Source organism: Thermobia domestica, chromosome 1 (assembly GCF_964235325.1).
Source record: "Thermobia domestica chromosome 1, izTheDome1.hap1.1, whole genome shotgun sequence".
Classification (NCBI taxonomy): Eukaryota; Metazoa; Arthropoda; class Insecta; order Zygentoma; family Lepismatidae; genus Thermobia; species Thermobia domestica.
Genome location: NC_137454.1, coordinates 147814889 through 147841284, shown reverse-complemented (window position 1 = coordinate 147841284; position 26396 = coordinate 147814889). Strand labels below are relative to the sequence as shown.

The 26396-nt window shown below is 35.7% G+C and overlaps 1 protein-coding gene across 2 annotated transcripts in view; it reads left to right on the top strand.

Annotated features, from left to right (window-relative positions):
• The window catches only part of ImpL2 (Ecdysone-inducible gene L2), a 175010-nt gene extending 149729 nt beyond the window's left edge, over positions 1-25281 (top strand). For both annotated transcript variants that reach the window (XM_081764295.1, XM_081764305.1), the window contains exons 7-9: positions 15704-15826; positions 16636-16709; positions 21428-25281. In XM_081764295.1, coding sequence (XP_081620421.1) covers positions 15704-15826; positions 16636-16650 — 138 coding nt within the window. In that variant the 3' untranslated portion in view covers positions 16651-16709; positions 21428-25281. The remainder of the gene's footprint in view (positions 1-15703; positions 15827-16635; positions 16710-21427) is intronic.
• Positions 25282-26396: the final 1115 nt, after the last annotated feature.

Genomic DNA, 26396 nt, shown 5'->3' with positions numbered 1-26396 from the left:
ATTCAAGATGGCTCACTACAGCTAATGAGTCCTGTGGCTATACATTAGTGTGGAAAGTCTTTCAGATGAGGCAAATTGTAACCTTTATCTTAAAAGTTATATATGCCTATGTGGTTTCCCATTAAGTTGAGCAACAATTTGACCGAAAGTCCACGACATGTTTACGAAACAATTCAGAAAACGCGGTATTTTGCCAGAAGAGCTGAAATAAGTGGTAGACCCCGTTGTAGAACGGAATGCCTACTTTGCTAATCCCGAAAATTTACTTTTGGCGATGGTCATTGACGACAGAAACCACATTCGAGAGCTTAGGAACAGACGACTTTTGAAGGCAAGGAAAGCAGTTTTTGAAAGTGATCCTATTAGATATTTTTGCCACCAAACATGAAGTTTGTAGCTAAAGATTACACCGAAATAATACAATGGGATACTTGTAATCTTCCTTCTCCTTTGTTAAGACCATTGACTAATGATGAAATAAAGTAGTTTCTAAGCAGACACTAAGCTAGTTATGAATTTTAAGAACTTCTCATGTCATACTTATGCTGTCGGAAGATGCGTTAAGTTTGTGACAGAAGCTTCCGGTATAGTGTGGGGACACAGTGCTAGAGACGGCTTCATCAGAGCTACACTATTGTCAAGATCATCCATGCCTACATTTTCGCATAAATCAGAAAAAATTAAAAATGGAATCTTTTAAGTTTTAGCCCCACGTTTATGCCGGCTAAGTTAAAGGAGACGGTGAAGATGAGAAATGAATAAAATGGTGGAATGAAGAAAGTGGGAGGAAACGGGAGAATCCCGAGAAAACCCCCACACACGGTGTTTGTCTACCACAAAACTCACTTGACGGGAGCTGGGATCGAACCAAGAACCCCATGTACAAGAGGTTAACGCTCCACCATTGTGCCACCGCTGCACCCGCATAAATCAGAGTTTAAACTCATTAGTAATGGACAAAAATAAAGGGGAAAATGGAAATTTGCAGGGGGTGAATTATGTAAAATTATAAGTTTATAAATACAATTGTAAATAATACACCCTATTCATTGGATGGCTGGTTGGGGGTGCAACTTCAAGTGCAGCCACCCACTCGTGGTGAGTAGCGTCCTTAGCTTACTTATAAGAAATTATATCTATTTTATTAAAAAAAAAAAAAACGTTAAACTCTCAAATTTTGCTTATTTCGCAAATTTTGCAAATTTTTGACAGCCATGCGCGACCGGAAGATACTATATAGATATAGTTTATTTATTTTAAAGTTGTTTTTACATACTTGAAGAAACCTTTAGGCTATATAGGGTCACCATCCTATATTCTCAAATCCTTTTAGAAAAATATTAAAAATTTATTGTTTTTACCAGATTTTATAAAATTTCAATGGCGATGCGGGACCGAAAGATATATAAATAAAAGTTTTTTTTTTTCTTTTGGGATTTTTCTTGTCTATACCAACGGCAACTTTTGCGCACTATAGCGTTCCGCAAATAGAAAAATATTTTTTTTTCCGAACCACCCTAATCAACATAGATGAGGTTCGGACCTGGGGTTGTTTTTATCGTATCCCTTTGACGGTAGAACTTAGGGTAGGAGGAGGAGATGGGAGAGATATATAAGAATAAATTGAACTTAAATACCTCTTGAAACACCTGGCCGATCTCGATCATATTTTCAACATAGATGACGTTCGAGCCTGGATTTTGTTTTTAATATTTTCACTTTGAAGGTGGAACCTATGGGAGGGGGAGGGAAAAGGGGAGATTAATAAATAAAAAATCAATCATTCAGACAATAGTGTCCTGCACTTGCACAGGACATGCGGCTTTGCTAGTTATTATTATTATCAAGTGTTCTGCCTTTTGGCAGGTCCTGGGGCTAATGAGGTTTTTCTTTTTTTCTTAATTTTCAGTTTGGGCCGGGAAACGTTTCTTGATTCCTCTTTTAACTCCCAATATTTTCTTCTATTTTTCAAATCATCGATCACTTGTGTTCTTCCTATTGGTCGCTTTCCTTCTATGACGGTATTAAGAAAATTTTTCGCACGATGTGTCCAATCCAATTTGCCTTTCTACGAAGGATCATGACTAGAAGCGTCCTCTTCTATCCGTTTTAAAACGTCTTCGTTTGTTACTCTTTCTGTCTATTTTATGTTCTCCATCTTCCTCCAACACCACATTTCGAAGCTCTCTAAATATTTCTTCTCTAATTTCTGTAATGTCCAAGTCTCTGAACCATAAAGTCCAATACTCCATATAGCACTTGACCAGCTTCTTCCTTATTCCAATATTAAGGCTGCTAGTTAAGAGCAACCTTTTCTTGTTGAATGCTTCTTTGGTTATGGCAATTCTCGACCTGATCTCTCTGGTGCAGTACGCCTCTTTCGTCAAAATACTTCCCAGTTATTATAATGGTCGTCCTCTTCAAGTACTCTTTGTTCTACTTTGACCTGTAAGGAGGCATTTCCACGGGATATTCTCATGACTTTCGCTTTTTCGGTGTTGATTTCCATTCCATATAGTTTCCCAGTGTCAACTATTTTGTCAATCATCTCCTGTAGTCCTCCTTCGGTTCTAGCTATAAGAACCCTATCATACTTGATTTTACTAATGATCTACCCTCCAATCGTGAAATCTTCAATTCCCATTAATGCTTCCTCGAGTAACCATTCACTGTAAATGTTGAATAATTGTAGCGACATACTACATCCTTGTCTGACTCCTCTTCCAATCTCCACAATATTGGTTTCTCCTTCATTCAAGCACATCTTGACTCGTTGTTCTACGCACAGGTTACGAAGCAGCCATTGGTCTCTCCAGTTAACTCCAACTTCTTTAAGTATTATATATATATATATATATATATATATATATATATATATATATATATATATATATATATATATATATATATATATATATATATATATATATAGGGCAGTGTTGGGCAAAATCAATTGAAATCAATTGCAATTGATCAATCAATTGAAAGTAATTGCTCTGAGAATCAATTGCAATTGAATTCAATCATAAAATTTGCAATTAAATTTTCGTCAATTGTTAATTGTTAATTGGTCACCAGGCAATTGAAACTTTTAATTGTTAATTGTCAATTGCAAAGGGTGCAATTGAAACATTTAATTGTTAATTGCAATTGACAATTAAAACTTGTAATTGTTAATTGTAATTGTTAATTGTAATTGAAATCAGCAATTAAAACTGAAGATAAGAAGATGTGTGTGTATTGTGTTGTCCACTTGTTACTGTTTTACATATTTCTAATAAGGTACTTATAAGAAATGCTGAATACCTACCATCCCTTCCCCCCCTGGGAAGAAAGCCAGGAAACTAACTATTTTTTAAAATATATTATGTTTATGGTTCTATCCCCCTCGAAAGAACTCTATATGCCCGTCATGCATACAATAGGAATGGGCACCAGCGAGTTCGAGCGAGTTTTCTTTAAAACTCGACTCGACTCGAAGCAGACATCTTTGAGCTCGACTTGAGATCTCGGCTCGAAAAATTTCCCCCAACTCGACTCGAATTCGGATCGAGTTTCCAGTCGAGTCGAGCCAATTCGAGCTAAATCCTTTGTGTAGTTTCAAGTACTACTATCTTCAAGTATTCTACATAGACAATATAATAATCAACGATACTACTACTACTACTATAATTAATTATCATTATAACACCGTGTACGTGTATAAACATGGAATATAGGCGGTTTGTATCGGAATACTAAAAATTAGTTGACTGTCGATCTTGGTCGTCAAGAAATCTTCAGGAGGCAAGGACATCGGTCACGAGGTTCTTGGTTTGAGTTCAGGAGGAGCAAGTATTCGGGCTCGAGCCAAAAATTGTTAGAAGTTATGGGACTCCAGCCAAACATGTTCAAAACTGCTCGACCCGGGTTTAGGGTTGTCAACAGCTCTAGCGGCTCGCTCACAGCTTATTCACTTATCGAGCCGAACCGAGAAGTTAGCCGAGCCAACAGCTCATCCAACCGAGCCAGCTCCAGCCGATGGCTCACACGAGCCGAGCCGAATTGAGCTGATTGCTTACCCCAACCGAGCCCGTTCGAGCCATCGGCTCAGTTGAGCTGACTCGAACCCAGCCTATGGACTCGTTTCAACGGAGCTGGTTCGAGCCATTGGCTCCAATCGAGCCGAGCCGATGACTCGTCTTTACCGAGCCGGTTCAAGCCATTGGCTCAATTGAGCCCAGTCGATGGGTAATCCCAACCAAGCCAGCTCAAGCTGTACGCTCAGTTGAACCAAGCCGAGTCGGTTGACATCACTATTCCGGTTGGGGTTCTATTTTGGCTAAAAAATTGGACCGTGCAGTTCTCAGCCTTGATGGTAAGAACTACAAAAAATGATAAGAAATCTTTAGTTTTACGTCTCACGCTTATGCCGGATAGGCTAAAGGAGACGGTGATGATAGGAAATGAATGAAATGAAGAAACGGGAGAACACCGAGAAAATCCATGAGCACGGTGTTTGTCCACCACAAAGTACAAACTGCGCGAGCTGGGATCGAACCAGGGACCTCAAGCACCGGAGGTGAACGCTCTACCACTGACCCACCGCGCCAACTGGTAAGAACTACAGTATATACTTATATTGGTGCTCACGGCGTCATTAACTTGTTCCGCCACCAACGAATTTCAAGGTACTTTGTTTTGCATCTTTTGTGCGTGTTTTGTGTCGCTTTATGCGCCTATTCCCACATTTTGTGCATCACCGGAAGTGGGTCAAAATGTGCCTACAAATATGGCGGAACAAGTTATTGCTCTTCTGCCACCAATGAATTTCGAGATTGTTTCCTTCACATCGTTTTGTGCCGTTTTGTGCGTCTACTTCCGTTTTGTACGTCGTGGGAAGTGGGTTAAAATGAGTCCCCAAGGTGGGACGAAAACGATCAAGAGTTCCGCCACTATTAAATCTCGAGGTCGTTAATTTCACATCACGTACCCTTTTGTACGTCTATTTCGACGTTTTGTGCGTCACTGGAAGACGGTCAAAATGGGCCTCGAAGGTGGGACGAAAATGACCCACTGCTCCGCCACTACCGAATTTCGATATCCTTCCTTTCGCATCGACTACTGAATTTTCGTGCTGTTTCGTGCCCCCATTTCCACGTTTCGTGCGTCACCAGAAATGGGTCAAAATGGGCTTCCAAGGTAGGACGAAAATGACACACTGTTCCGCCACTATCGAATTTCGAGGTCGTTAATTTTACATCGCGTACCCTTTTGTGCGCCTATTTCGACGTTTTGTACGTCACTGGAAGATGGTCAAAATGGGCCTCGAAGGTGGGATGAAAATGACCAAGAGTTTCGCCACTACTGAATTTCGATATCCTTTCTTTTGCATCGACTAGTGGATTTTCGTGCCGTTTCGTGCCCTTATTTCCACGTTTTGTGCGTCACCATAAGTGGGTCAAAATGGGCTTCCAAGATGGGACGAAAATGACCGAGAGTTCCGCCCCCATTAAATCTCGAGGTCGTTAATTTCACATCGCGTACCCTTTTGTACGTCTATTTCGACGTTTTGTGCGTCACTGGAAGACGGTCAAAATGGACCTCAAAGGTGGGACGAAAATGACCCACTGCTCCGCCACTACCGAATTTCGAGGTTCTTCCTTTCGCATCGACTACTGAATTTTCGTGCTGTTTCGTGCCCCCATTTCCACGTTTCGTGCGTCACCAGAAATGGGTCAAAATGGGCTTCCAAGGTAGGACGAAAATGACACACTGCTCCGCCACTATCGAATTTCGAGGTCGTTAATTTTACATCGCTTACCCTTTTGTGCGCCTATTTCGACGTTTTGTACGTCACTGGAAGATGGTCAAAATGGGCCTCGAAGGTGGGATGAAAATGACCAAGAGTTTCGCCACTACTGAATTTCGATATCCTTCCTTTTGCATCGACTAGTGGATTTTCGTGCCGTTTCGTGCCCTTATTTCCACGTTTTGTGCGTCACCGTAAGTGGGTCAAAATGGGCTTCCAAGATGGGACGAAAATGACCAAGAGTTCCGCTACTATCGAATTTCGAGGTCGTTAATTTTACATTGCATACCCTTTTGAGCGCGTATTTCGACGTTTTGTGCGTCACTGGAAGACGGTCAAAATGGGCCTCGAAGGTGGGACGAAAATGACCCACTGCTCCGTCACTATACCTACCGAATTTCGTGGTCCTTCCTTTCGCGTCGAGTAGTGAATGTTTCGTGCCGTTTCGTGCTCTTATTTTCACGTTTTGCGCGTCACCAGAAGTGTGTGAAAATGGACGTCCAAAGTGTGACCAAAATGACCCATTGTTCCGACACTATCGAATTTCTAGGTCGTTTCCTTCGCATCGTTTAGTGATTATTTTTTTAAAAGTTTTCTGTGCCTACTTCCTCTCTTGTGCGTCACCGGAAGTGAGTTAAACGGGCCTTTAAAGTGGGAGTTAAATGGCTCACTATTCCGCCACTATCGAATTTCGGGGTTGGTTCTTTCGCATCGTTTAGTGTGTATTTTGTACCGTTCTGTTCGCCTACTTCCACGTTTTGAGCATCACCAGAAATGCGTCAAAATGGTCCATCAATGTGTGAGAAAATAGAGCCATTGTTCCGCCACTATCGAATTTGGGGGGTCGTTTCTTTCGCATCGTATAGTGCCTGCTTTGTACCGTTTTGTGCTCCTATTTCCACTTTAGTGCTTCTATTTCCACTTTAGTGCGACAACAAAAATGGGTCAAAATGGCCTACAAGTATAGTGGAATAACTTAATGCTGTTCCGTCACCATCAAATGAGGTCGTTTCCTTCACACTTTTTATACATGATTTGTGTCGCTTTGTGCATCAGTGGAAGAGGGTCAAAATGGACCTTGAAAGTGGAATGAATATGTCTTTCTCTGCCATATTTGTAGGTCACCTTTGGCCCACTTTCGTTGGCCTACAAAACGTGAAAGTATGCGCAGAAACGGAATAAATATGCACTAAACAATGCGAAAAAAGCGACCTTGAAATTCGATACTGGTGGGAGAGTGGATCAGTTTTCTTCCCACATTGAATGCCCATTTTGACCCACTACCATTGATTCACAAAACGTGGAAATAGGCTTACAAAACGGTAGAAAACACGCACAAGACGATGTGAAGGAAACGACCTCGAAATCGTTCCTGACGGAACAGCATTACGTCGGCGGCAATTCAAAACCTGCTATGTGCATTTTGCAGGAGAAGCGAAAAACAGTATCCTGGTTAGATTTTTGGCTTTATAAAAGTGATGTTATAAGTAATATTTGATGCTGCACGTAACTTGATACCTTTTCAAGTAACTTGAGAAGGTACCAGTTACGTGCAGCATCAAATATTACTTATAACATCACTTTTATAAAGCGAAAAATCTAACCAGGATACTGTTTTTCGCTTCTCCTGCAAAATGCACATAGCAGGTTTTGAATTGCCGCCGACGATCCGCCATATTTGTAGGATAACGTTGACCCATTTCCGGTGACGCAGAAAACGAGGAAATAGGCGCACAAAACGACACAAAAATGGAAATTTAGCTTAATTACATGGAAATTTTAAGTTTGTAAGCTTAATTATATGGAAAATTTTATACATTTTTCCTTTAAGTTGGTCTACTTTACGTTGATTTGGGACTTTTAAATTGTATTCATTTTTCCACTGAAAAATATGTATAATTCAACAAGTTGATTTGATTTTGAGTTGCTTTTGGGGTTTAACGTCCCGGTCAGCAGCGAGGCTATATGAGACATGGACCCACTGATTAACGTGGAATCCGAACCACATGAGCTCCCGCAGGGAATCGAACCCGGGTTTCCCACGCCAAAGGCGCGTACGCTAACCGCTTAGCCACGGAGGAGCTCTATGATTCAACAAGGAAATATTTATTAGTTATAATTATAATAATTATCTATATAATTGAATTCATTGTAATTTGGTCCATAACAAACACTTTACCATTTCGTACTAGCTGTTATGCCCGTTTTTTCGCACGGATCAGATAAAATATCAATGTAAACAAACTGAACAACGGGAGAACAATTAAGAAACATTTCTAACATTGGATATATTTTGTGTGAATATATATCCGACAACGTACATGTGCTTTCATTGGGAAGGCCGATGGGGCTGAATTTGAATGTAAACACTATCGGGGGTGTCACTATACGTCTGAGCAACCCCGATAAATATGGATTCGACACAAATTCTACTACTTTTACATGTCCCGGTGAACACCCCCTCAGACCCCCTTGGTTCGTATTGTGAAACAATCTCCTCTGCCCCCCACCAACCCCCAACTAATACCACGAAAACTATGAATGTGACACTAACATCTGCCATTTTCTACTACTTTTCACATATGCCGGTAGAAATCCCTATAATCCTCTGGTTTCAATTTTGAAAAAAACAATGCCTCTGGTCCGCAGCCGATGGGGGCTGTATTTGGAAGTCAACGCCTGTGGAAGTATCACCATTCATCTCAGCGACAGCTAAAACTATGGATTTGACACTAATATCGGTCACTTTCCATTAGTTTTACATGTCTCGCAATTCCCCACCCCCGGTGACTCCCGGCCCGCATACAATGGTGGCTAAATTTGAAAATCATCGCTAATGAAAGTATCACCATTGATCTAAGCCACCGCGAAAACTACGGAATTGACATCGGTCAGTGTGGATTATTTTTACATGTCTCGTGATCCCCTTCATAATGCCCCCGTTTCTTATCTGATGGGGGCTAAATGTGAAAGTAAACGCGGTCTTGAGTTTCACCAGTGAGCTCAGCTACCCCGAAAACTATGAATTTGACATTAATATCGGTCATTTTCGATTATTTTTTTTTACATGTCTCGGAATTCCCCCCTCTGGTGACCCAAGGCCCGCATACAACGGTGGATGAATTTGAAAGTCATCGCTAATGGTAGTGTCACCATTGATATCAGCAACCGCGAAAACTATGAATTTGACACTAATATCGGTCATTTTGGATTACTTGTACGTTTCGGTATCCCCCCCCCCATTGACCCACGGCCCGTAGCAGAATACGGTGAATTTGGAAGTTAATGCGATCGGAGTTTCACCATTGATCTCAGCGACCGCGAAAACTATGAAATCGACACTGATATCGGTCATTTTCTACTACTTTTACATGTCTCGGTAAACGCCCCCCTGAGACCCCCTGGTTCGATTTTTTTCGAAAAAGCTTTGCCTTGGTGTGAAACCTGGACCAAGGTATCTTTGACCAAAATTTGGTAACTCTCGGTCGACTTGTCTGGTCCCCAGGCCGGTCCCGGTAAACGTCTCCTGAAGACCCCATAGTAAGGAATTAAAAAAAAAAAAACTCTTCGTCTTGGTCTGGGGCCTAGACCAAGCTACCCGTGAACAAATTTTGAAAAGTTTCGGTCCACTCGTCTCGTCCACAGGCCGCACAAAGATAGACACACAGACACACGAACAAACTATTTTATTTATATTAGAAAGGTCAGATCCGCTGTTATTGTATTAGTGCGATACTTGAGCGATTGATCGTAGAAATTCAAACTCCGATGAGTGATAATTTTATAGGCTTGTTTTATTACAAGTTTAAACTCTTTAGTCAGTAGAGAAGAGGGCGTGAATCATGGGGGTATCGGGTTATTTCCTCAAGTGCGTTTTCCTCAAGTCCAGAAAATGTGGGACATTTCCTCAAGTGCCTTATCTTGATATTGATCATGAACTAGAAATCCAAGACAGAGATACAAATCTTGGCCAACAGCCAGAATGGGGGGATATGATTTCTATGCGTGATAAAATGAATACAGTATTGCCACTGGTTAGATAAAATTTTACTATTAAATTTTAAGAATGAAGGTCTTTTATATCAAAGGACATCTGAATATTCCTAAACTATATAGACTACACAAGCTTTCAATTTAGAATTAAATCATAGCAGTTTCCACGTTTTCAGTATCCCATTTGAATTACAAAGGCAAAACCCTACATCTGAACCATTCAAAACAAAAGGTTTCTTTAAATACTCAATAAATAATTACAGGCGATATTGTTTTAAATAAATTGTCCTATACGCACGATTGCCTCAGTAAATCATATTAGTTTCTTGGATTGTGTATAATATAATTCGAATCAGCTGATTGAAGAATACTATAGTAAATTCTCCAGTATTGAAAACAAAACAATATGGTAATACACACTGGTCTAGGTGAGACGATATACGGTGGTATGCCGTACCGCCTCTGGTTTTTCAGTAATGAGGACATACCGTCTCTGGTTTTTCAGTGACCAAGACAATATTTAAATGACCAGAGGCGGTTTGGGACTCAACAGGTATGTTGAGTCAAAATCATAATAAAACATACCGCCTTTTTTTTTCCACTTCGAACACTGGTAATACAGATCGTGATAAAACTGAGTCACACTATTATTTTTAAAAACATTTATCATTGTTTTGACCAAATAATGTACATGCATCACAAGATCTTTTGGTCTAGTTGACAGAATGAGATTCAGGATAGATTTCCTGTAAATAAAACCCTAGGATTGCTACCCATAAATTATTTATTATTATATGTTTAATAATAATGTTATGACCTCATAAATTTATCGTGTTATGCTTAGCACCTAAATATACCATATCAAAACTCTTACTATTCTATTTCTTAGTGCTTCCCATGTTCTAGATTAGTGCTATTTAACCGGGGGTACGTGTACCCCTGGGGATACGCGAAGATATTTCTGGGGGTACGTAATGCTGCCTCTGGGGGTCTGCTGGAAATGTCCGTTGACAGTTCACTGCAAATGAAATTGGATAACTTGTCAATTTATGACTTTTGTATTTATGCTCGAAAAGAGTAAAATGAAATTAGTGACAGTGCTATTTCACAACTTCTTCCATTCAATCAACATATATGTGTGAACAGTGTTTCTCTGCATTGACATCAATAAAAACGAAACACAGAAATTGCTTGAATCCAGAATCAGCTCTGATTCTCGCACTCTCGAAGATTCGACCAAGAATGGAGTAGTTGGCGTTCCGGAAACAAGCTCAGTTATCTCATTAACAGGTTAGGTCTAAAGTTACTTTTAGTTTTTGAATTTTTAACATTGTCTTCAGTGTACGAATTATCAGGGAGGATGAGGCGAAAATCCTCCTCAGTAGAACTGGATGTCCCTCATATATTTTTAAATTTCTCATGTTAATTTTTTCGGATGTGCACTTGTCCCCCTAAAAATAGTGTTTTGATTGGCCCACAGATTGTCATTTTGTTGGGTCTCTCTTTGTCCCCCTTTTTAATCAACAAAACGTGTATTAAGTTTAATAAGTTCATTTTGATTTAATTTCTCTTAAACAGCTTCAGGAGTACACAATTGAATGGCGAATTGTCTAGGGGTACCCGAGAAAAAAAGTTGAATAGCATTGTTTTCGATCACTATGTTCTATACAGCATAATAATGCCTTTTGCTTATTTTAGATTCATTTAAAAATGTAGAATATCATCAATTCTACGTCGAATGGCTTTTAAAAGAAAACTGTTAATCTCATTAGAATTTGTCGTGTTTTCAAATGATGAAAATAAATGTAAATAAATAAATAGGTATTATAGAACTTTTGGGGTACGACACAACTGTAAGTTCCCGACAGTTACAGCTTCAAATCACTGAAGACATAAGCGATTTTAATAATAAAAATAATGTTTCTTCTAAGTGCAAGGTTTTAAGCGCTCAAGGAAACTTATTTACTTTCAGTTCAAGATACAACCGGAAAGTCTTTTCACTTTGAAAGATTAACAAGTAAAAGAAAATTTGGGGAAAAGCCAGCCAGGAAGGTATCATCGTGTTAAGACTGAGAAAATTAGCCTGCCTAATCAGGATATACAGACTTGAAATTTGAATCCAAGATCTCACGATTGAAAAGAGCAGCGCAAACTGTTTACCTCACACTCTTTTAACTTGATCTTATACAGAACTACTAGTAAGCTTACGTGTCAACAGAAAGTTTGACCAATGAACTAAAGTTTGAATTAAAATAGATAATTTCCTTCAAAAGTGATAATAATATATAATTTATTCAACAAATATTGGAAGAACATGGTTCCAACAGTGTCAATAGAAACTCGGCAATTGATTAATGTAACTTCTCATTGTCCGTGTGACTTGTTCCATATCACAATACTTTACCCAGCACTTTTAGATTTAAGGGATTTAAAGAATAAATCCGTGTAGTGATTCTGCCTTGAGATTTGTTTCTAAAGAACAGTTCAATGAATTCATTGTAAAACATACATTTCATACTCTGCAGATATACCCTATGTTCATTTTTAGTTGGATTAATATTATAAAACAAGTAACATTATATGCAATTTTGTTCGATAAAGTATGATCTTATTTGACACCCTGCAACCCTAGTTATCAGCAACAGCTCAAATAGCCAGCAGCGAAGTACCACCCCTCTTCTTTCTTGTATTAGTTAAGAATTTCAGCAGTTGTCCTCCTTCTTTTGGTTAATGATCATCAGATTAAGAAGAAAGATAAGCACTTGAGGAAATGACACCTTTCTGGAAAGTTGGGGAAATAGACAGTTGAGGAAATAACCCTATTTCAATCGTGGGTCAGAGTTGATGACAATGGGTTTTGACGGGTCTGTGGGTCACAGTGGGTAAGAGTGATTTATGGTGGGTGGTGGGTCAGAGTGGGTCACGGTGGGTCGTGGGTCACGACGGGTGGTGAGTCAATTGGTCGTGGCTAAAGTTTTCATTGCCCCACGCCCTCTCTGAACTACAGTGTTGAAAATTAATCAGTGAAAATCAATTGCAATTGATCAATCAATTGAAAGTAATTGCTGTGGAAATCAATTGCAATTGAATCAATTGCCAATTAATTTCAATTGCAATTGAATTACAGAATTCAATTGCAATTACTTTCCACTGCAATTACTTTCAATCAATTGATCAATTGCAATTGATTCTCCTTTTTTAATGGCAAACTGCAATTAACAATTAACCATTACTTATTTCAATTGTTAATTGCAATTAACAATTAAATTTACAGATTAATTGTTAATTGTTAATTCAATTGAAATTTGCCCAACACTGATATAGGGTGATCCATTTTAATCTTTACACGGAAATATCTCAAAAACGGTTGAACATGGATGAACCAAACAAAAACTCAAATAGGAAAGATCATGGGTAAAATCGAATGTTGTTGTCGCCTGGCCCCCCAGGACTGCCTTCATGAGGACCTAGGGCCAAACTTTAAAATTTTTAATGTAAACATGGAGTGAGTGATACCTCGTTTGATAGATCTTTAGAAACTAAAAAACGATTTGGCAAAAGATTTTTTATATCGGTCACCATATTCAAAATGGCCACCAAGACATATTGCCTGTATCAGATAAAATGTCCAGTTCAACTAATATGAAGACGGCATAATGCAAAAGCTCAAATAGAAAATGTTATGGGGAAAATCGATTGGTATTGTTGCGGTGGCTCCTAGGGCCACTCTCCACGGGAACCCAGGGCCCAACTTCAAAACTGAAATTGGAAACATGGGGTGAGTGATACATCGTTTGACATATCTTTAAAATCAAAATGATCACCAAGACATGATACCTGTATCAGATAAAACGTCCAGTGCCATTAATATGAAAACTGTTAAAGATAAATGAACGGAGCAAAATTTCAAATAGGAAATCACAGAAGGTATTTATCATTCCATGGCTCGAGAATGTTGCAACAGAGGAAAAGATGATTAGAGTGAAAGTGCCATAATACAAAGGAGGAAATCTAATTCCTAGAAAATTATCGCTCCAACCTCCCTTCGTAAGTAAGTGAAGCGGGAAGGAACGGTGAAATTGCAAATGAGAACCTTAGTTTTTGCAAATTGTATCTACGAAACAAAGTTATCTGAAATGCGTTTTTTTATAAGAGACAGATGTCTCTGTAATGGGATAAAGTATATAAAATTCTTGTTAAATGGTACCTTCCATTTTGATTGCAGACAATGATTTGATGCAAAAGTGAATCAACTGAAATGCGAAACAAATTGTCGTACAATGCAATTTAGAACAATGTGTACAAACGTTGGTTTTGTTCAACAGTCGTCTGCACGATATTGGTTCGATTCTTTTCCTTCTATGTCTTCTTGCGTGTGACAGAATATGAGCTTCACAGAAATCTTGTCCACAGTTACATTCCGAATAACTTTCAGCGGTAATCTTAGCTGTGATTCTCAGTAAGAAAACGGTACATACTGATGCCTCCCATACTGATACAGATGCCTCCCAAACATCTTGCACGCATTGCGTTATCAGAGGCGGGCAAAATGTTTACGAGTTCCAAAATTATATTATTAAAACCCCTGCTTCTCATTTCAGTTGCTTCTTTTTTCCCACCCAATCACACTTTGGAATACAAATTCAAATTTAAACTTGAATTTCACCTTATTTTTATTCATTACAGTACCAGTCACTTGTACACACAAGAGTTTCAGACAAACCATACCTATTGCAAGTAAAAGTGGGGTTCTCATTAAAGATTTTACTTTAATTCCCGCTTCACCCACTTACGGAGGGAGAGCGATAAGATAATTTTCTAAGAATTAGATTTCCTCTTTTGCATTATGTAACATACTTTAGTCATTTTTTTCTCCGTTGCATTATTCTCGAGCCGTGGAATGATACATACTCTCAATGTTTTCCTATACGAGTTTTATTCTGTTCATTTATCTCTAACCGTTTTCAAATTAGTGGTACTGGACGTTTTATCTGATACAGGCACCATGTCTTGGCGGCCATTTTGAAAACGATGACCGATATGAAAAACTTTTTGCCACAACGCTGTTTAGTGTTCGAAGATCTGTCGAACGAGGTATCACTTGACCCATATTTCTGTTTAAAAGTTTTAAGTTGGATCCTGGGCTTCCTTGGCATTTCCTGTTTGAGATGGATATAGATATATAAGTGTGACTCGGACAAACATAATGATACCTCACATTTTCTAACTTTCGAGTAAACTTGAAAAGAAGTTTGACCATTCCCATGCAATTTAATGCAATGACACATAACAAACAAGCTTCTCCTGCCATCTGCAGGTACATTTCCGAAATTAAACTATCTACATATTCTTCTGTGGTTCTATCACAACCCATTCCATTTACTAACTCAATCACACACAGCGGAAGTGGCGTTTACCATTATGTTCGGCCGAGTCGCTCATGTATTTCTAACTAGTAAGTTAATGCTTTTATCGATGTAGTATTATATACCTGGTAACATTTTTCATATCTTAAATTTCTCTTCTTCTTGCTTTGACTTCGGCAAAGTAATCTATTACTTCTTCGAAATCCAGCTTCCTAACCATAGATTCCTCTAGGGAAAGAAGTGCAGATCTTTTTATTTTTTCTTGATCACCTTTCATAATATCTTTCGATTCACTGACTACAGATTAAGATTCTTCCCTTACTAAAGTTTGTAAGAGATTATAAATTATGGATCATTTAACAGAGATGTACTTTAAAATATTAGTTCCATGTTAAAAAATTGATTCTTTCTCTGCGATTCTCTCCAGAATATTGCTGGCTAGCTCTTAATACTAATTTTGAAATAGGCAAAAAACCTATAATACCGACTAAAAACTTTCGTAATCGCCTACTTATTCTAATATTTATCACATTTTCTTTATTTTGTTTTTCAGATTCTAGGTAGTGGTGATTTGTTAATATCAAATCTTTCATGGAAGGACATGGGTAGTTATACATGTGTCGCTGAGAATTATTTTGGAAGGGAATCAGTATCAACGTTCGTCTATCCAGTAAAGGTAAGTACATTAGACATTAACTAACTATCTACAGTTACTAACAATACGGCCTACGGAATTCGGAAGTTCAATGCCTCGGAGTTCACAAAAGCTCTTCATTGACTTGTCCTTGCCAACTGGATCCAGTTTCTACTTTATATTCCTGTTTCTGCGTGATTCGTCTTAATATTGTCCTACTATCTGCGCTTAGTCAATTAATTTGTTTAATTCATGATAATTCATACATCAAATTTTGTATGAATTCCGATCCAGTGTCACTGCAGCCTAAATGTTTGGCCGACGATGGACCATAATTGTATTTTGTACTGTACTCTATAGTAGGCTATCATCTGGCTGACTTACTACCCGCCAGTCGTAACTCAAGTCGACAATTAACTGTATAACTTTAAGAATATGTTTCAGGATAAATTTTCTATTTAGAAAAACACGAAACAAATTTTCATAGAAATTTATAATGAAATAAGGAGAGTGTATTCTTGGAAAATTAAGAATTATTTCAGTGTTTTGAGAGAAAAGGGAATTGACATTGATAAAGGGTAAGGGGATCAGAAATCTAATGAACTTACTCGCTTCTACAATGCACACTAATACTAGTACATATTTTTAATCATCAATTAAAGTTTAAGCGTTATGAACTGAATGACGATATTAGTCTAAACTTTTTAATCTTGCCCATTTTTACTGTGTCATTCGTTTTCAACGTGCTTAGTGTGTATACCACCTGTGAAATATATTGAAACAAAGGTAAAATCTTTACAAACTATAGACTATTAATATATACGTTAAATCTAATTACGTTTTCTTTGCAGAGAGAAGAAAGCTAAACTTTTCATTTCTTCCAAGGCATGAAATACTTGACTACCATCTGGAGTTTTAATTATAGGTAAGTATAATGTAACATACATTTGTTGTTACGATTCTTAAGTATTCGTTTTGAAAGATTTATTTGTTGCATTCTGTTCTAGGAATTAAATATGATATTCTAGTTCAAGAAATACTTTTTTCCTGAAAGAAAAATAGCAGTAATCATTATGAATATGGAGTTACAGGAACTTTCATCTTTTTAACGTATCCTTCGTCGTCTCTAAATCGCTCCTTATTTTTTATATTAACCGAATGACAACATGGGAGAAGCCATGAATCTATATATTTGCTATGATTAAATTGTGTGAGAAGCGATCGTATTGTCCGGTGTGAATATCAGAACATAATTTGTAATTAAAAGCAGAGATGACATATCTCAGATATCCCTTTTTTCCCATTAGTTGAAACATATTGCAATAATTGTGGCTAAATAGTGTCCAGGACTCCATTTTCCTGAAGATAGTTATGGCAATCGCGAATCGCTTCTCTTTTATTTAAGAAAACTTTTGGCAGCTACGAAGGCAAGCTTCAAAATCTAAACAAGTGAAAGGAACTAACAGGTACTGCAAAATATTGAGCGTATTACTTTTTAAATGCACATAATATACTGTTGTTCCAGTCTTGAAATCAACGTAAATTGAAAAATTCATTTCATAAATTCAAAAATAATAATGAGTAAAGAAATGTTTTGCTACTTCAGAAAATAGTAACTGTACTACTTACTATTGCCTACCACCAGAAGAAAAGCACGTTATATGTCTGCGTTTCTAGAGGGAGAAGATAGAAACATAACTGCGGGTAAAATTAGAGTTCAATACATTTTTTTCTGATTACCTGGAAACTAACGTACTGTGAGTATTTCCATTGTCTACTCATGATAACTTGATTGCTGATAGAGTTGAGAATGAAAATTAAAAATTCCCTAAGGAGCTCTTATTGAAGCGAACTTCTACTATTCGACTGATCTTTCCTGAAGTGTCGTCCGTCTACTGTTTCCACGATAACGATCGCAAAATTGATCTGATTTTAATGTAACTTGGTATGTCTTCCTCCAAGGTTACAAAATATGCCTATGGTTAAAATCTATCAATAATAAGGGAGTAAGGGCAATCCTACCATCTTTTTTTCTGATATCTGTCTGATATAAATATTCTCCTGACATCTTTCCGATAAGTGTTCTACAATGTCCTGATAACAATCAGGTGGCTGATAAACCCTATCAGCTGGTTGTTACCATGCCAGTAAGTTCAACTGCCTGTTAACAGCTATCACCTACTTGTTAGTTGTCGTGTAGTGAATCATGGACGAAATCGAAGAATTGTTGATGCTGTCAGATGACGATGAGGAGATTGTTCAATATATAGCGAGGCGTAGAAGGCCAACAATCATCAGACAACGAATCGATCACTTTGATAAATGGACTGCAGAAGAGTGTTTTCGATTTCGATTGACAAAAGACAGTTGTCGTCAGCTGCATGAGGAAATTGCTGACGAGATAAGAACTCAAACTGATAGGTAAGTTTTAGTTCGAATATACGCCAATTTTGGTATTGCTTCGTAGGTTGTAAGGACGAACAGCAACATTTCTATGTATATGGTACCAATGCATGTAAGTGTAGCCTAAAATGTGTTTATTACTTAAGTTTGTATTTGCCTTTACGATAGTGTGTCCCTAGACTATAACGTGCATAACAAAAAATACCGGTATTCATTTCTTTATCCCATGCGAAGTGTAACGCACTTGACGTTTCAATTGTTTTCAGTATCAGCAACAGAAAACCAACCAATTACATGGTTCGTTATAACCTTGCTTCGAGTTAACTATCTGACAGTGTATATCAGGCACAGTACATTGTAGAACGATCCATGGTTTAAAGTAGCTGACAACTTCCTGATATCTAATTCTGACTTATAGCAATCAGAAAGAATGTCAGGATATTGTAGGACTGGCCCCAAAAGAAGTAAAGTAATTCTATCTTGCAAGTTTGAACAAACTGAAAATGTAATAATAAAAAAATTCCATTATATCATACGTAAAAATTTACTCAATTTTGATACAATTTAGTGTATGTTTTCTTCAGATATTCTCTATTATTCTCATTACTTTTGGTTGAAGTGGGGTCAAGAATAAATGGGAAAACGGGGTAAGTTTCATCAAACTTCGAAGTTTATACAATTAAACAAGTAAATTTCGTTTCACAGTGTAAAACTATGATAGACTTCTAAACTATACTATGCAAATACGTACTTAAAATTGAAGAACTCGTACATCTATAACTTCTGGTTGCACTAGATTAATAAGATCAAAGATAGAACCTGTTCCTTAGACGCTGCATCCATAGGAAAAATCATTACACCCTATCTCTTACGGATTTTACTGTTTGCAAATTAACATTGAAACCGAAAGTGGTTATTGACGTCTACCACTTCCAGTTACAATAAAAGAATAAAATCGGAGATGAAACATACTGTATTCTTGAGGTACTAAAGTCAACACACACCAACACACACACACACACACCAACACACACAGTATATATATATAAACTGCTTATCACCATTCCTGTTTTATCTATTATACGATCAGGATACCGGACATCGTAGATTTCACTACTTCTGGTTTGAACAGGTAGATAAAATTCGAGACAAAACGCAATGCTGGCTCTGTGTTAGAAAACCAGTTTTTGGTATTCCTTACCGTTTTTGCTCTGTGAAAATAAGTATTGAAACCGGAAATACTAGTGAATTTAAAGCATTTCCAGTTTTGGTAGAGTGTTGAAGCTGGTGATGGTGTGAGGCTCTGAATCAATCTCAAGAAAACACTTGCTGGTATCCTTAACGTTTTTGTTGTATAGTGATCAACGTTGAAACTGGAAATGGTTGATTTCTACCACCTCTGGTTTGAATAGAGCTTTAACCTACCTGTATTCTTGGGACACTGAATTGATTGCAAAAGTATGTTCTTCGATATTTATTATTATTTTTGCTTTATGGAAATCAATATCGAAACCTGAAGTACTATTAAATTTAAACCACTTTCGGTTTAGGTAAAGTGTTGCGGGTGGTGATGATATGTTGTCGTGCGACGCTGAAACTTACTGTCGTTATCTATTACCGTTTTTGTTCTTGGCGATCAACATTGAAACTGGAAACGGTTGATTTCTGCCGCTTCAGGTTTGAATAGAGCTTTAACGAAGGGGATGGAATCTATTCTTGCGATGCTGATTTGATTGCAAAAACAGCTTTTCGATATTCTTATCGTTTTTGCTGTCATACCTGTGTACAGACCGACGGACGGATCTATATAGCCATTCTATAAAACTTCTGACAGTTATAAAGCGTAGAGTAGTTTGAAGTCTAATAACACTGGTCTAGAAAAAAAATGTTCTGTCACAATAATCAAAGTTACCATGTCTAAGTGCCCTTTACAACTTCTGAACTCAAAAATAAAATCAGAATTCTTCCATTGGGCAAGGTTTTGTTATGACAGTCATTTTGATATATCTTCATACGCGAAATGGACCTATTTTCTTGACACATGGATGTGTTCGGACTGGCGTAGCTCAGCTGTTTATTAATGTAGAAGAATGATTTAGGTGTCAGATTATTGTAGAAGAACAAAGCTTTCATTTGGTATAGCGTTTTTCATCATCGATCTCATAGGGAGGTAGAGGTCATTAAATTTCCGTAAATTATAGTGGAAATTATATACTTTTAATTGCGCAATCGGTCTCCTTGCCGCACCTTAACAACAGGCGACAAAATTATCAAGTTAGACATCTTATGGGACGCTCATGTCTTATAGGTATTCGATTTGCCGATTGTATCTCTGTTGTACAGCAAGATAAAAAATAGTAAAAAAAAGTAAACATCATACCTAAGACATTGTAAATGATGATTTTCGGATATATTTAACATCTGACATGTTTCTTCAATGTCCAGCAGTAGTCAGCCAGCATCCTAGAATCCCATTTACCTTGGTACGTCTTTTCCATTGTAGAAATATGCTTATGGGATCGCTCGCCGTACTAGTCTCTTATTGAGTCAATATTTTCTTAGAAAAGATCGAATTGAGAGTCTAAGAAATTGATTTTTAAAGACGCGTGATATCTCATAGCTTAGTAAGAATTCACAAGATCACTCACTATTTCATTATAGTGGTTAAATTTATATTTTACAAGAAAACCACGACAGATACCTACAAAGACGTTCACGCTTTGTCTTCCAGGGAATTGAAAATTTCTGAAAACCATCTTCATTTAATAATGACCTGATTAGTGGAGCAATAAATACGCCTCCGTTCTGTTTTGCATAGTCAAATTTGGAAAATTTCGATTTCAAATACATGAATGCAGGATAATTTTTATCATCAAGAACTTTTACAAAATTCTTCATAATTCCCAATTTCATGTGCAGCGGTGATAAGTGCACTCGTTCAAGGTTCATGTATAGGGTGTGAACCACATTTTTGCACCAGGAGTAAAAGTTTCACGTTTAGGCCATTGCTTTTTAACATAGTGAACGTTCCATCTCTGCTCTCATTCACATAAGAAACAATGAAATTTGATATTTCCAAGTTGCAAGCCCAGGAGTAAAGTTTTGCAAACATATATCAACTCCATAGTCAAAGAAGGTTATTCATAGATACATAAATAAAAAAAACTATATAATATTACGAAAAAATTACTTTATCAACTTTTTTTTCAATTCACAACTAATTTTAGTAATTTTTTTCAGGTTTACGTCCAAGTACTTAAAAATGAGATTGAAATTTGAAGATCAGAAGCAAGAAGACGTTTCTAGAATAATCAATGGTTTCCTTTCTAGTCTAATTAAGGATGTATAAAGTGCATCTATATTACATATACGTATATCACGGTTTATAAGTTGCTTTCAATGTAGATAAGTATAGGATGTGTACATAATATGTATATGTACAGAAGACAAGAACATGGAGCACCGATTGTTCTCCTATATACAGATACCATTGTCATAAATTTACAGTTTATTCAGATATTTTCAAATCAATTCTTTTTGAAATGAAACTGGAAGAAACTGAGACATCTTTAACTGCTATAAAACGAGTTTCGTACTAGATATAATTAGTGATAATTTTCAATTAGAAAGCCTGAATATAATTGTCCCAATGGAAAACAATAAATGAATATAGTTACTGATTTACTTGTATGTAACTATAAGAGACAATATTGTAACTATCTAAGTGGTCCTAAGAGAAAACAGAAAGTCTTTATTTGATTTCAAATGTAGAATTATTTGAAATATAATTGAACAGAAAGATGTTTAAAATCATTTCTCATGTACTTGTAGTTCAAAATCTCATTGGTTCAACATTTCCTCTGTTATGTGGAATTCCTTTTAAAGCAGCTTTGACATCTATAATTTTATATTTTTGTTTAGAAGTGTCTTGAAGACAAACAATTTTGTGAAATTCAATGTATTTTTACCATTATAAACTAATACGTTGAAGGTACTTAGATCTATTACTTAAATTATATAAAGTTTTACTAAATTCATTAAATTATAATATGTTATAATTATTGTTAGCAGAAATATTACTTTGAAAACATTTTTAATGTAGAAAAAATATTGTCTGTTGCTAGTTCCTTCGATTTTTGCAACTCAGTAGGCATATATATCAAATCACCAGCATGAACAACTTGAACCGTTTTAAGACATTTTAAAGTAATGAATGTACTCTGGAGTAGCAAATAAAGTCTAAAACCTTACTAGATTTAACAGTTTATTGAATAGCAGCTTAATATTCTATTAGCTGATGTAATTTAACTAAAGAGGGAAAGACCAGCAAAAAGCTAACTTCATACTTTCAAGAAGTTAGTATACAGACAGTGAGACAGTTGAATCTCTGTTCAGCTCAAGAAGAAAATATTTGAGAAATAGCAATCGATTGTTGGCTTTGGCTTCTAGTGTGCCTTAAATATCATGCCATCATGAACTTAAATAAACAATAAAATAAAAAAACAGGGTAAAACTTTCAGGAAAAGCGCATACCTTCTCTCTACATGTTTCTTAGTTATTTCGGGAAAATGACAACTCAGGTTTCTGTAACGATAAAGTCACATGTGAAATTCTTTACATCAAAGGTAAGTGTACTCAATTTAGTCATCTTCCGAAATTATTGTGAAAGAATACGTAGGGGATATATATATATATATATATATATATATATATATATATATATATATATATATATATTCTTTCGTCAAAGACTATATCAAATCATCAGCATGAACAACTTTCACCGTTTTAAGATACTTTAAAATAATGAATCTACTACACAGTTTATCTCTGAAGTAGCAAATAATTTAAGTCTAAAACCTTAATAGATCTAACAGTTTATTGAAATCTAAGTATAATCAAAAAATCTAAGTATATTCACTATACACTTTAAGTCTATTGCTAAATGCAGATTATATTGTGGAATGGAATAGCTTATAATATTATTTCAAGTGGTTACATTGGTGAACACAAAAATTTAGCATAATTATTAAATTCTAATAAAATTAAGTAATAATTCTTTAATAATATATAAAAATATACGAGGGGTACATGGTTAATAATTATTATTTGCATATTTCATCATCAAGGATTTTCTAGCATGATAATCTAGAAAAAATAATTGAAGTTACAAAATTATATTTAAATAAAAATTATTGAGTATGGGAAAATAGACCTGCTAAACTGTAACTACATTTTAGAGATTCGTGTTATCTCGTTAACTAATGGCGGTGTTCAACATAGATAATATGAAAACAGACTCGAAAGCATTCAGAAATGAAGGAAAAAGAAGTTACTACTATCACAGTACTATCAGTGAGAACAATGTCCTTATATATCCCAGATCATAGTATTAAAAACTAAATAATAGCTGAAACTTACAGTAATTGAAAACAATAATAGTTGAAAATCAATGTTCAAAATGAAATGTTATTTTTGAAGTTGAGTGATTTCCTACGATTGAAATACTTTTAACTTTTTCTTTGACTATCGCTTACATTTATATTTCTGATGATTGTTACATTAACAAAATTTTGCATTTTATTTCGAATCGTAACAAAAAGTCCCAATAATACTATCCACTTATAACAAATTATTTAGCTTTATTTAGAATAATATTCAGATTAAGGTATAAATAAGTGAACTTATCTTTCTTAAATAAAACTCTTGCACAGTGTACATACTTTTTCGTTGGTAATAATAATAAAGTAAAAGTTAATGTAGCAATGTTGGAAGCATAAGAATCACATTTCAGCAAGTAAGAATCACATTTCAGTGAAGATGTATTCATAAATCATAGTTCTAACGACTCTGGATTTCTGAAAATTTCAAATAAATATGTTAATTTTAACCACTTCAAAATAGCTTGGCAATCGGCGCTTCATGTTATAATAAAAGTATTTATCTGTAAGGTATTTCTATTAATGACTGAAACATAAATGTCTGTGAATGTGTGAAAGAATAATATGCTATTCTCTATAACGACGATATTAATATTAGAAGTTCCATTATAATTGATTTTTAGAAAATTATAAGTTATTTCAAATTGTTCAAAATGATTCTAATTCTTGTTTCGTAAGAATAATATTCCAGTTTTGAAATGATTTCCTTTTATTGTCATATGTTCAAGAAATTAATATGAATTTACATATGGTTATTAAGAGAAAAGCCATTAGCAAGTCCATTAATCATTTCTCTAAAAATAATTGTTAAGTGAAATGCTTATATTTTCATAATACCTAATGTTTTCTTAAGGTATATTACAGTAAGAATATACTGCTAAGATTGGAAAGAGTAACATTAAAGTTGATAAATTCTTATATAATCTGCTAGAAGAAGGAAAATTACCTAAATATGTTAACGTTGATAAATTCCGTATGACTGAGTATTTCTTAATTGCAAGAATATCATTGTTCTTAAATAACAGTTCCATCTTTGCATTGGTATAGCCATCGTATAAGGCTATGGAAAAAATGTGTTAATTGAAAATTAATCTTTTTAGAATGAAATTATACATTTATTTGCTTGACAAGGCTCATTAATTTAATAAGGAATTTAAGGATGACTTAATTCACTGGTAACCTTAGAATCTTTCATACACGTACTATACTCAAGAAAGTTCTTGTGAGATCCATAACTGTGATTTAAAATTGTTAAGATTGAATATCAGGATATTGCTAATATTGTGATTAACAAATAAGTAAAAAAGAGTGGGATAGAAAATATATCAAGAATTTCTTGAAAAATATTTTGAATTACAATATGGAGAGATTTTATGATATTCTGTAACCGTTTTTCAAGTTGGTTATTATAATTTTGAACAAGAGCGATGAAATTTGTAAAATGTGCGTATTTTAAAAATATGTGTTAAAAACGTAGAGGTACAGAAATAAGAATTTAATTTATTTCATTATGTGAGACTGTTCGTTGTACGTATAGACAAAGTATTGTTTCCATTACATCTTATTGCTATACAGCTTTTAATTTATTGTTTCGAAGGTATGTCTGTTTTGTTATAAATGTGGACTTGTGAATTAAATTGTTACTTCAGCATATTAATTTAATTCATTTCATATAATTATTTCCATGAAGCTAGATGAAATTGTACAAATATATAATTTTTAAGGGTGAGATCGCGACTACTCAATGGTAGGGCGCTCTCCTCTGATGTGTAGGATCTCTGGTTAGATTTTAGTTCACGCCAAGTGGGCTTTGTGGTAAACAAACACTGGGGATCGATGTTTCCTCAGAGCTTTATCGTTTTTTTCCCAATTCCTTTTTTCCACCGTTTTGTTCATTATCATCATCACCATCTCCCTTATCCTCAGAGTATAATCATGGGACGTTAAACCTATAAAAAACAACTTCTAAGGATGAAAAGTTTCAAACTCCATGTATAAAATCCTGAGTATCGTATAAGATGAAATGAAGATATCACCAAGTAGAATACGATCAAACAAGATTAACATTACGCGTAAACTTTTCTTTTGCATAAATGAAAAAAAAACAATGTAGATAAGGGAAGCCGGCTAAAGTCTGTACTTCGAACATCACAAAAGATAATAATATAAATGACGTAGTAAAAAAGTCAACTGATTCCTAAACGGAGTGTCTAAAAAGCCTATCAAAACAACTCGAGGGTGTTTGGAATGTAGTAAAATCCAGAAACAAAGGTGTACAGTGTATAGAACAACAACAGTTTTTTGAAACATTTTTATTAAACTCTTGTAAAACTCTGAACAATATTCAAACATATTTACAAGTAAAAGAATAAATTTACGCCACATTACCCGTCTGACAATAACAAACATTATTGCTTACATGTAATCAGATTTTATCTTACCTGTCACAATAGTACAACTACTGAATCTATTAAAGCAAAAAGTACATTCCTAATTTTACAACACATAATGATAATGTAGAAATGTGGGTGAAGCACATTTAGAATAAACGTTATATGATTTTCGTTAAAAGTATTTAAAACTGTACATACTTATATGGCTATGAGGAAACTAACACTAACCGTTGTTTGGACAAATTATATATAATGAAAGTACAAGTTTCAAATAAAGGATACGATGTTGCAATCGCAAATCAGAGAAACCATAAGCTAGTATGCAGTACTGACACAATAAAGAAAACCATAACTTGTTCTTTTTTCAATATGTCA